Raw genomic sequence first — 12,395 nt, 5'->3', positions numbered from 1 at the left:
CTTGGGTTAGGGAAAAAATTAGAATTCTATATAATACTCTTCACTAAGACTAGAAATGTGAATTTCAAAGCACTGGAAAGGAGCTGGGAGACTCTTTGCCAGTTGTTCCTAGACTGAGAGCACACCAGATACCAGGCCCTTCAGTCACTCTGCAATATTCCCTTGCTTTGCCAGTGGCACAAACCTGCATTTTTCAGTGGTCCAATTTCCTAACAAGCAATTTCATATTCTCTACCAAGTTAGCCATTACGCACCGACAAACTTTCCTATTGATAACCATAAAGCTCCTTTATTGTTCTCCTTCAGATCACCTTAAAACTTCCTTCTGACACCAAACACTTGTCATTGGCCAGGCCTGTTGCTTTTTATTCTCAAGGCTGCTTTTCCCTTATCCTTCCCCCATGGGTCTGTAGTATACACCTGTTGTCTTTCATCATGGGTTAAGATCATAAGCTCTTTGGGCATAGACCATCTCTCTTATTACATGTGTCTACAGTATCCGACACAATGAGACTGTGGTCCCCGAACGGGGCCTCTGGGTACTGCTATGATCCAGTTGATAAAGAATAATGATTTTTGACATGGTGAGTTCTGCAGTTTTTCCCAAGTCATTCTGCAGTTGTTCACACTGATATAACCAATGTGTGTGTGTGAGCAGTGTCCTTAAACCCGGTATTTAGGGTAAATGCTATGGAACTATTTACTGGAGAGCGCTGACTTTCCTGCTTTGGTGTTGGGGGGCTCATCTGCTCTTGCACATTGAGATGCATGAACTGACACACAGCAACTGTTTCTTTTTGTGGGTTTGTACAACTAATGTGATTGGGACCCTGCTCTGAAGCTTCTGCATCCTGTCCTTTGAGCAGCAATAAAAACTGGTGGAGTCAAATGAAAGGGAGGTGGCTCATGCGCCACTGGTATGGAGTGTGTCAGTTCCCTGCAGGTCCATGGGAATTCAGGACACTGCCATTCCCTGCTGCAGTTTCCCCGCTAGACCTGGAAACTAGAAGTCTCTTTCCCTCAAGTGTGAATTCACAGTGGCAAGGGTGGGGGGGGAGGATGCAGAAAGTCTGCGCCAGTCAGAGCTGTACTGCTGGCTTTTGTGGTGGGGAAGGCAAGGAGAGCGACTCCCTCCACCGCATGCCCACCATGCAGAAGGACATGCAGAGAGTCAGTTATATTTAATTAACCCCCTTGCAAAATTCTCCTTCTCCAGAGCTCTGCTTCCAGCCTCCACCAGTGACCTTCCTGGGCCCTGCCACCTCAGCAATGCACATCATCATTCACACCGTGCAATCTCTCCCCCCCGGCCCCCAAGATATTCTGTTTCCTCCCCTTTTCTCCCTCTCTCTCCCCCCCGCCCCACGCCCTGAAAGAGCCTGTGTTCAGGTTTTGCACTTAATTCAAGGGGCTGCCGGAGCAGTCTGCTCCCTCATGCAAAGCCCCCGCACCGTGCCCGGTCCTTGAGGTCTGCCCAGTCAACCCTTCTGCAAAGGCAGGAGACCCTCCCGTCCCTTTGCTAATTAATGCAGCTATACCGGAGCGCGGCAAAACCACAATAATACCAATCTGCGGTATCATAAGGAGAAACAGAAATCCTCTCCCTCCTCGCCGGGTCTCTCCTGGCGGTTTTAGATAACTTCTTTTTTTTTGCGGGTGAGGGGAGGAGAACGCGTACTTAGCATCAGCACCCCCGCCTCCACCCATGCCACCTCCTGCCCGCCTCTCTCTCCCCTCCACCGCGCTCTTAAAAACTTGGACCGAGCCCGGGGTGGGGGAGAAGCCGCAGGTCGCCCCCGGAGCGCCCCGGGCGGCAGCGGAGGCGGCGGCGGCGCCCTGGCACTACCCGCTCCCGAGGCGACATCCCCGAAACTGCCACCCCAGCACCCGGCGCCACCAGCAGCGCAAGGACGAGAGCGGGAGGGCTGCGGGCTGCCGGTGCGGGGGGCCGGAGTGCAGAAGGAAAAAAATGCGGCGTGGGCGATAACGACCCCCTCCTTCCCCCCAACTCCGCCGCGAATCCCGAAGTTCCCGCGACCCCGCCGGTTTGCCTTCCGGAGCTGAGTTTCAACCTTGCTTGGGACAGCGGCAGCCCGGTTACCTGAGGCGCGGTCCGGCCGGCCGCGGGCTGGGGCCGGGGCTGCACTGCGGGGCGGCCGCGCCTCCGCCTCCCCTGCGGCGGGGCAGAGCGGCGGGGCCGGGCCGGGCTCCGCGCTGCCCGCCCCGCTCCCCCCGCCAATGTCACGGGGGACTCGGGCAATGCGGGCATCTCCCGAGGAGCCCGCTTCCCGCAGCGGGCGGGCCCGGTATATTTAGCGCCGCGCCGCTTTTTTCCTCCCCCAAAGTTTCGCCCACTTATTTATTTATTTGCCTGCATGCGCCGCGCTGCCGCAGAGCAGTAAGAGCCGCTCCACGCCGTGCCTGGAGCTGGAAGCGACTCTGTATTGCAGCAGGTAGGGCTGAGCGCTAGGACCTCGGAGAATCCTTCCAGCAGCAATCAGGACTACCTTAAACCCAGCCCAATGCCTCTTCCTGCGCCACTCTGCGTGCTGGATGGAGATCCACAGTCAAGAGCTGCAGCTCAGTGCTGGAGTACAACATTTCACAAGGAGCCCTGCAGAAGCAACACCTGTTTCGAGCCAGCCAAGAAAGACACAAGCACTTGTATGTTGCTGCTTTGCTTGTGGATCGTCAAAAATCCTAAACCAGTGGACATCTGCTGAGCCTCCTGAGAATTCTGGATAATAGATTTGGACGTCAAAAGTTTTTTTTTTGCCTTTTTCTTTTTTCCTTTTTTTTTTTTTTTTTTTGGATTTATCTCAGCCAACAACGTGCGATTTCCCCCTCCCCCTTTGCAGGATTCATGCTGATGTATGCAGTCTGTTATAGAGTAAAAACAGCGCATGCCTTTCTGGAGTCAGAATCCATAAATCCTGACGTAGCCTGTGCATCTTAAAAAAAATCCCTATAACGCCTAGGTATTTAAGTTGCTATGGTCATTCTTATCTTAAACCAAATGGAGAAACTACGGATTTTTTTCTTTATTACAGTTGGATGGGCTGAAGACCGTATTGCTTGCTAAGAGCTGGGGATATATGCATTTATATAGATATACACATCTATATGTTTATAAATATGTCAGTGTGTGAGTATAAAGTGGTGGTTTCTTAGACTAACTGGTTTGACCTTGAACCTGTACCAGTCAAAACAGAATATTACTTTTATTTATGCATTTAATGGATTGAAGAAAGAACATTTTCTCCGTAACTGCGCTAGGGAGGGGAGAGGAGTGGAATATATCTTATATCTCCTGGGTTTGGCACCATCATTATTGTTTATCCTTATTCTCTAAAAGCAGAATCTTCTGATGGCTCCCTTAGGTGAAGTTGGGAACTATTTCGGTGTGCAGGATGCAGTACCCTTTGGGAATGTGCCCGTTTTGCCGGTGGATAGTCCGGTTTTGTTAAGTGACCACCTGGGTCAGTCTGAGGCAGGTGGGCTACCCAGGGGGCCTGCGGTCACGGACTTGGATCATTTAAAGGGGATCCTCAGGCGGAGGCAGCTATACTGCAGGACTGGATTTCATTTAGAAATCTTCCCCAATGGTACTATCCAGGGAACCAGGCAAGACCACAGCAGATTTGGTAGGTATTATCCTTAACCCTTTAGTGGTCATGTGATGAAATAATGGGGCAGAACTGCGGGCGGGGGGACGGCGGGGGGTGCGAGGCGGGTGGGGAGGGGGGTTTGTGCTGATGGCTGGTCCGCCGGGGGCAAAAATGAACGTCTCCGGGATTGCAGATGTACACAAGCGGCAGCACCGCAGCGGAGCAGGAGCCCTCGCTGAAGTAGCCGGGTGTTCGGTAGCGATGTTGGTGTAGCCCCAAGTTCTGCTTAAGAGCAGACACGTACTGGGAGGTGGTGGTGGTGGAATTTTTGCTCAGGACGTTTCTGCCGAATGATATGATTTCACGAGTTTAAAGGGTTTTTAATCATTAACCACTACAATTTAAAATTCACCGAGTTTCCTGAAGGGAGTGGCTGTCGCCCTGTACGCAAATTAACCGGGGCTTTTCTTTCGTTTTCTCTGCCGATTACCTGCCCTAGTAACTGCCTGAACTGCAAACCCAGCCTATTTCTCCTCTCGGCGAGGATCCGCAGGCAGCGCCCGCCGATCCGCAGCGGGTCTCGCCGCACGCCGAGCCCGGCCCGGCCCCGTGCGGCGCTGCCGGTGCCCGGCACGGCGGGCACGAGGGAGCGCAGGTACCGCCGTGCTCACCCGGAACCGCCGGGAAGCCGCACCGAAACCTGCCTTTCCTGAGCTGTGCGGCGTGTGAAGCTGGCAGCGAATTGGAAAGAGCATCCCCTGGATTTCATTTCCAGGGGACGCTGTTTGTGACTCAGCAGCGAGGGCTGGAGGCTGGGGGGCTCATGGCTTCGGCCACGCTGAAGAGCTTGTGCATGCACACGCGAGTCAAGTGGGCCTGGAGCTTCTTTGATGCCAGGGAGACTGTTAAAAGCCCGGCAGATTGAACGTAAGAAAGTAACTAAAACAACCTGGATGAGCTGATTCTTTGTGTTTTTTTTTTTTAAGGAGGGGTGAGGAAAATATGCCAGGTTAGCTCACCACGCTCCCAGCTGTTGGAAGGAGTTAACTTGTGAGTGAACCAACCTGACAGCACTGAAATTCGGTCGTAAAAACAAAGTCCTGTGGTGATTTTTTTTCCTCTCTACGTGTTTTAATGCCAGATGTTGAACGATATCTAAACTGTATTTTATTGCCTTGTGAAGCTGTTTAGATAATGCCGGTGTTGCAGGAGATGATCTCCAAAGGGCGCAGAAGGGAAGCGGGGGGAGGGAAAGGCTGAGGTCGCAGGTTTATCCTCCATCCCTCGTCAGCCGCTGCTCCCTGACACCCTCACGCTGCTTCCATGCTTTGCGTCGCTCCCACGCCGCCCGCCCGGGTTCCCCGGGGAGGAGGCGGGGTGGGGGGAGGGAGACAGCATCGCGGCTCTCCCGGGGGCGCAACATTCACGCTTGCTGGCGAGAAAAAGTGGGGAAAGTGTTTCAGGCAGTCGCGTAGTGCGGGTAATGCGGGAATTGTGCATCTAGGCATTTTCCTTGACACAGGCAGACGCCGTGCATAGCTGCTGAACTACCGCCGCAGGTTTCCCCCTGCCCGCTGCAGGTGCGGGCACACAGAGGCGGCCGCGGTGCGCGGCTGGCGGGGGAGGCGCGGTGCGGTGCGGGCAGTCAGCAGGTGTAGGGCGGCCGCGCCGCTGCCCGCACCGGCAGCCGGGGCTGCGGGGGGCCGGCTCCCCGCAGGGCCCCGCCGCCCCCGGAGGAGGGCCGCCAGCTGTTCCCTTCGCAAGGCGGCGGTGACCACATTATTCGCGGCGTCTATTTTTAAAAATGGCTTTCCAGCCGCAGTTGTAGAAAGCCGACAATTCCGAGGGGCAGCTCTTCCAGCACTTGCAGCGCCTTGGCTTTAAATAGATTTATTTTTTCCCTTCTCGGTTTGATCGCCCTCTTCTCCCCAGGATGCACCCTTGTGATAACTCTTCTCCCATGGAGTGCGCCGGTGATGCCCTTGCTCGGTCCAGGGTCGGGCAGACCTGGCACAGCAAAGCCATGGGATGTGTCGGGGCTCCCGTCTTATCTGGGAGCGGGGAAGGGATTTTGGTGCTTTTGTATCGGTGCCGTGACATTGCTGTTGTGTTTGCGGGAGGTCACTGAACAGCAGATGCTATTTGGGTTTTGGTGACTATTATAAAGTCTTCTGATGATCCTGGGAAGGTCTGCATCCCAACGCGGGAGATGCCCGGGGGAGAGAAGGATAACTTGGTCTTCTCTGAGCGTGTGCGGTAAACCTGCGTGTGTGTAGACGTGGGGGGACGAGTCAGAAGGAAGTTTTCCTCTAGGAATAAGGAGGACAAAGAGAAAACCCCGGGGGCTGCGCGTAAACTCCTTTCTGGGCTCAGCCCTGTGGGAATCCCCCTCCCCGCACACACACACGCACACACCTCTGGAGAGACATCAGATAAGAGTAATTCTTTTGTGATGCTATGTTGGATGTGTGCCTATTGCATACAATAAACCGAGCCATATTGTGTGTCTATACTCGCCCGGTTCTGAGAGCCCAGGCATTTCGCAATTCCTGCAGCAAGATGTCCTTCTCTAAAAGAAAAGCTCCCCGGGAGAGCCCTGCTCGGTCCCCCCTGTAACGCGATCTCAGGTGATCAAAGCCTTATCTCTCCTGGGTGACAAAAGAAATCTTTTTGATGCAGTCTCCTTTGGTCTAGGGCATTTGCTAGACAGTGGAGTCATTGTAAATTCAGGAACTCTGTAACAGCCGAGGGGCGTGCCTGTGTGCGTCAGCACAAGTACTGCATGCACAGCATTAAAAAAATAGGAGCATGCAGGAAAAGGAAAAAAAAAAAAGCAAGCTTGTCAGCAGGTGACCTCCGCTCCCCGGGACCTGCTGCTACAGGGAACCGCTGCGTTCATCATCCGCGGGAGCCGCGCAGCCGCCCGCCCTGCCGCCTCTCCGCCTCGCCCTGCCGGCTCTCGGGCTGGCGAGGCGGGTTCAGCGCCGGGGAGGGCGCAGGGGGCGGCTCCGGCCGGGGGGGTGGCCGGCGGCCGCCTGTCCCTTCTGCTGCTGGATGCACGGGTCGGGGGCTTTCCCCCTTCCTCCCCATACTGCCTTTGCAGAGAGCCCGCAGACCGGGTCGGGGGCCGGTGGGGTGGTGATGCATGTGGAGGGCTCTGGCCCCGGGAGTGGAAATTAGAGTCCAGGTTTTAGGGGGAGGGAAGGACCCCAACCATCCCCCGCAGTTGAGCGTTGCAGAGGGGAGGGGACGCGGAGCGGCTGGTGGGAGGGGGGGAGGCCGGCGACACAAGGGCGCTGTAGGAGCCTGAAACTGAAGCGGGGCCCCGCTGCCTCCTGGGGGGCTGTGGCTGGCGGCGCTGCCGTCTCTTAATTGGCATCATGTGGGGGAGCGGGCGGAGCGGTGACAGCTGCGACAGGCGGGACGCATCCCGGCGGAGCGCTCTGCTCAGCCGAGCGCCGCAGCCCCGGCCGGCTGTCGGGAGGGAGGTGCAGGGGGTCGCCGGGGAAGCCCCTGCCCTCGCCCCATCATCGGGCTGACCTCCCGGTAGCTTCTTAGCCGCGAAAAGCTCCGCTTTGCCCTCCCCTCTGCTCTTCCCTGGGTTCATGAGTGCTGGCTGAACGCAGGGCAGGGCAAACCCAGGGACCTGCGCTCTGCCTGCGGGTCCCCGCTGGGTCCCTTCTCTCTGCTGCCCAGGGCAGTCGTACAAAGACGTGGCTGGCAGAAGCGCTTGTTTACCGCATTCGTTGATGGTGTGTTAGGATGCTAAACGGAAGCTAAACTGCCACAGTCCAGCAATATAAACAGAGCCTATATATAGCCAAAGACAAAAATGTGCAAAGCGCACAACACCAGCAATAAAAAGGTCTGTAGTTGCAGAGATGTTCATTGCTGAAAGCCAAGGCAAATACATGTGTAGGTCTGTTCTTCACCAGAGCTAATCTAGATCAAATTTAATGTTTCACATTGTGTGAACCGCCCACCTCCTTTCTCCTGTGAGCCTGTGAGGAGAGCAGGACTGGCCTTCATGGTCAGTGTTGTGGTGTCTTGTTGCCATTCAGCATGGTCAAAGTTGTTTCATGTGGAAGAAGGTGCGTGAAGGGCTGATGTGGACATGTAAGAAATCACTTTCCCCCAAACTTTCTTCCTAACTTCTTTATGGAGGGCTGGGTCTCTGCCTTGAAATGGTTTCATTAAAGAAAATGCTCAGTGTTTGACAATAATATATTCAGCATCCCAGGTCCTGAGACAGTTATTTCCTTTATCTTTTTCTTCTTTTCCCCATTTTTACCTATATATAGGGCCTGAGCTTTTAAAGTTTGAAACTGTCCTGATTTTCCTTTGGTCCAGCCTAATTTTGAAGAGGAGTATCTATTTTAATATCTGGTTCAGGTCTTAAGTACTACCTGTATATTATAGAAACTATACAGTGAAAATATTCACAGGAGTATTGGGCCAAATCATGCCATCCTTAAACTGGCAAGACTTGTGTAAGGCTAAATACTTGGCCTCGCATAATCTCTTGAAGGACTTAACAGCATGGCACGTAAAACTTGCTGTGAATAGTCTTCTGAATATTTCAGATTACAAGTCTATATTCTGATTTCAAATATGTGGATGCTCTTTGCCAAGTATCTTAAATTCATATTCTACACTTACAATAGGATGTGACAGTGCTTCTTTGTTCTTTTGACAGTCTAAGCAGCACGCACCCAAATATCCGAAATGAGGACAGCAACTAGAGTCTGCATTTATACTGATGAGAAAGTTGTCAGACTTACTAACTTAGCTATAATATGGTATAGCACACACTTAACATAAGATTTAACCTCAGTTAAAATTGCTTGGTAATATGATAGTTTGGTAAAAGCTTTACAGAAAAAGCCTTAAAAAGAAATCTGGAAGTATTGCATGTCCAGATAGAATGGGAATGTTTAAATTGTTTCAATGGATCAATTGTATCTGAGATACTGTATATACCAGATAAACAGCACGTTACCTAAAAAAAATTTCCATAATTACTAAATATTTCCTCCCAGTATTTTTGATTTGTGCATATGTAGAGAATAATTTAAGATGCCCAGGCCTTAACACAGGGTTATCAAAACAATAAGACTATGGTGTTTGTAGTACTGAATAATATACAAGGTAATGATCAATAGTCCCTTACAGGGAACACATTTAATCTTTACATTAGCTTGGCTATAAATTTTCCCTATTGGGTTCAACTTGTGCTATGTTAGATTTATGTGATTCATGCCTGTTATTGATTAGTGCACAACTATTTTCTGGGAGATGCCAAATTAATTGTTAAAAAAAATCCATGAAAGTGCTTTTTTATTGGCCATGTGAGGCTCAACACATGCTATACTGCTATTTTATTATTTCAAGTAAATATAGTTTCCAGTAAGCTTTAAAAATAGTTATGTGCTGTGCTTAGACATGAAAATTCATAAAATATATTGAAAATGCTACTCTGTGCTTTATTTTGTGGCTCAGAAAGTAGCATAACACAGCAGCGTGCTTTTGAATGTTGCTGGATAACTCCTATGAAGTTGTTATAGTCTTACACAAGTGCTCCCAAATAGGAAGCAATTTCCTTTTTTTTTTTTTTTTCCACAAGACTTCTAGTTTTATGCACGATTTAACTGGTAGCATCCTCATTGGAGAAGTAAGCAATTTGCAGGGAAGGCTGCCAAAAAAACCCAAACCCTAAGAAGCAGATGAACTAATACTTGATACAGACACTTGCCATACCCTGCACACTGATGCTGAACTGAGGAGCTTTGCAGAAGCTGTGCTTCCCTGCAAAATGTTCTTATCTCTAGTGCACAAATGTCTGTGCGAGCTTGTTGTTATGTGCATGGGAAGACTTCATCATTTATACACTATTACTTAGGTTTAGAATATATTAATTGTTGAATTTGAGATGAGTAATAAATAGCACACCAGAAAAAATGGTAACTATCTAGACAGAAATATGTGAGATTCTGGACTATACTAAGGATTTTCATTTTTCAAGCCTCTGGAAGATCATACTGTGAGTAAATCTTTCTCCCTATTCCCAATCAATTGATGCCTAGAAGTAGATATTTTGGTTCCATGTGTAAAGTATTTATGTCACAATTCTGATTCAAATGTATTTTTCAGAATTTGTTTTGCAAGACAAATTTCATAGGTTCTTTAATAATGCTAATTTTGGCAACCTAAAAGCTTTTTTTTTTCTTTGAATGTATTTTATGTTGTGTGAATTGGAATATGACTGAACTTTACATCTGTGTTTAAAAATGATGAGAAAGATTGAGAGCAATCTTTTAATTTGGTATGTTAATGCATCGTTCTAGCAGAGACTCAAAGGACTTCACCGTTCAAGTGTCATACTCTGAGATACATTCATTTGTTCCTCATCTTCCTTCAAACAACTCTGAAAATGGGAAAACACCTTTGAAAATAGCTGTGTGGTGCTCAGGGATCTGAAAAAAAAATCTTTCAATGGAAACAATACGTACATTGATTGTTTTTTTCCTGCATTTTATAGGTATACTGGAATTTATCAGTATAGCAGTGGGCTTGGTCAGCATCCGAGGAGTCGACAGTGGACTCTACCTTGGGATGAATGAGAAAGGGGAACTGTACGGCTCGGTAAGTTCCCACCAGCCTTGGGCAGTCGTGATCCTTATGTTCTGTGGGAAAAATACTTGCTAGGTCTTACAAGCTTCTGTTGCACTAGGTGCTATATGAACACGGTTTCTGCTCTAAGTATCTTGCAGTCTAATTTGAAACAAGACCCTGTGGGTGGTAAAAGAATACAGGAGAGGGAAAAGGTGACAAAATCAGGAATGAGTAATAGTGCGGACAGACGACAATTTAGGTAAAAACAATGGAGACTGATGGCCAGAGCTGGTCATTGAAGACTAAAGGATATACTGTAAGATTTGTAAATGTGTCCTTTCAGTAGAGACCTAAATGGAGAAAAAGTGACTGTCGTTTATGTGTGGGCAGAGAACTTTCTAGGAATTGACAAAAGAAAGTAGAGAAGGAGGAAAAGGGTGGCATATGTGGATGAGAAAATGAGACACAGGAGTGGATAAAAGTTATAAAAATTATAGGAATGAGGGCAAGAGGCTTGGTGGTCTTGTCCTGGAAGTCCAGCTAGTGCTTCCTGAGGGATGGCAGCAGGAGTGAGTAACGGGTGTGAGAGAGGAGTAAAACTTGGTATTTCAGACATGGGAGCTGGGCTGGCAAACCAGCCTCCCTGCAGCTGATGGGTGATTGATCTCAGCAATGTGGGCTGTCCTGCAGCAGAGGAGTATCTCTGTGTGTGTGTATGTGTGTGTGTGTGCATGATGTGACCCTTATCTGGGATCATCTGAGACATCTGATGTACACTGGGGTTCATATCCTGGGTAGGTCATGGGCCGGGGGAATGTAAAATTGAGCAGGCAGCTCCCCAGTAGTAGGCGGCAACCTCTTGTAGCAGTGAAATATCAACCTCCAAAGCTGACGAGGACTAGAGAAGCAGTTGTATTTGAGGAAGAGGATGGCAGGTTTGCAGGGTAAACAAATGTCTAAAGTGTATTCACTGGGGTTCATGAAAAGCACGGAGGAGAAGGTGACAGTGGTCAACTGATGGTGTAAATGCTGCAAAGAGAGACACTCAAAAAGGAGTTTCAGTGATAGAGAGTGTTGAGTGTAGCTGAAGATACCTGTGTCAGAGAGGATTATTGGTAACTGGGAAAAGAGTGGGGAGGGAACTGAGTGAGACAGCAGTGGGAGTGGGAAGAAACACGAGAAGATGGAGATGACTGGACAGGGGAAAACAGGAGTAAGAGGGAAGTCCAGCTTCCATATATGTGATCCACAGAGGAGTGTGAGGAAGCGAGACCAGGAAGGTCCAGCGGAAGTGTTTTTATAGGGGTGTCCAAATACACAATCCCTTTCTAGTAACATTTTGTGTGAGAGAAGGAAGGTAGAGAGGGTAAGGGGTTGTCTTCTGAGCAAAGTGCAGGCTAGCAGAGGAAGCTGGAAGGTACAGATCATGACAATGTATGTGAGCAGCAGAAAAAGAGGTGGTAGAATGAGGGGCAAGGCTGGGATGGAGAATGTGTGGACATGGGAGAACAGGAGCTGCAGAGACGATGAGAACCAGTGAGTGGGAAGAGCCAGAGGAAGGGATTTAGTGTAAATGCCAGTATGGAAGAGGAAAAGGTTGGAAGGATGGAGAAAAACAGAGAAAGGGAATGGATGCAATGACAGATGTAAACAAGTTGCCTGTGAGAAGTAAGTTGTCGTAAGTTACAATCCTGTGCAGCTGATGAATGGGATAGAGAACTGCCAAAGTAATGAGTGCTTTTATGGTTCAGTTAGGCAGCAAAAAAGCAGAACAACAACAGTAATATGAATCAGTAATGTTGATAATAATCAGTAAGAGTAATCATTTAAACAGATAAACATGGTGAATCAGTTATGCTACACTTCAGATACTCAGAAAAAGGAAATGTCGTTATTTGATAGAGCTTGAATGCACGGATTGGGAAAGCAAAAGTTACATCACTTTTCTGTGCAATTTATGTTTCAAGTTTGCAATATGTTTGTCAGAGTGAATTACTCAAAACATTCTTTGCTGAAGAAATGTGCACAAGAAATTATTTGTAAATTACTAAGCTCACTGCGTTAATAAAATAGTTGTTCTGTGAGCAGCAGTTCTAAAAGAGCCTGCTTTCCTAGGGGTTTGTGTCTCATGGTCCAAATCATGTATCTCCCTGACCTTCTGTCCCTGCAGTAGCA

The 12,395-nt window shown here is 49.2% G+C and overlaps 1 protein-coding gene across 1 annotated transcript in view; it reads left to right on the top strand.

Moving 5' to 3' along the window:
- Positions 1 to 2,415: 2,415 nt before the first annotated feature.
- Positions 2,416 to 12,395, top strand: part of FGF9 (fibroblast growth factor 9) — a 30,556-nt gene continuing 20,576 nt past the window's right edge. The window contains exons 1-3 of the mRNA XM_082076067.1: positions 2,416 to 2,664; positions 3,381 to 3,644; positions 10,147 to 10,250. Coding sequence (XP_081932193.1) covers positions 2,523 to 2,664; positions 3,381 to 3,644; positions 10,147 to 10,250 — 510 coding nt within the window. The 5' untranslated portion in view covers positions 2,416 to 2,522. The remainder of the gene's footprint in view (positions 2,665 to 3,380; positions 3,645 to 10,146; positions 10,251 to 12,395) is intronic.

Source organism: Streptopelia decaocto (genome assembly GCF_964273445.1).
Source record: "Streptopelia decaocto genome assembly, chromosome: 1".
NCBI classification, from domain to species: Eukaryota; Metazoa; Chordata; class Aves; order Columbiformes; family Columbidae; genus Streptopelia; species Streptopelia decaocto.
Note: the sequence above shows the minus strand (reverse complement) of the source record. Positions and strands in the feature narration are given on the sequence as shown.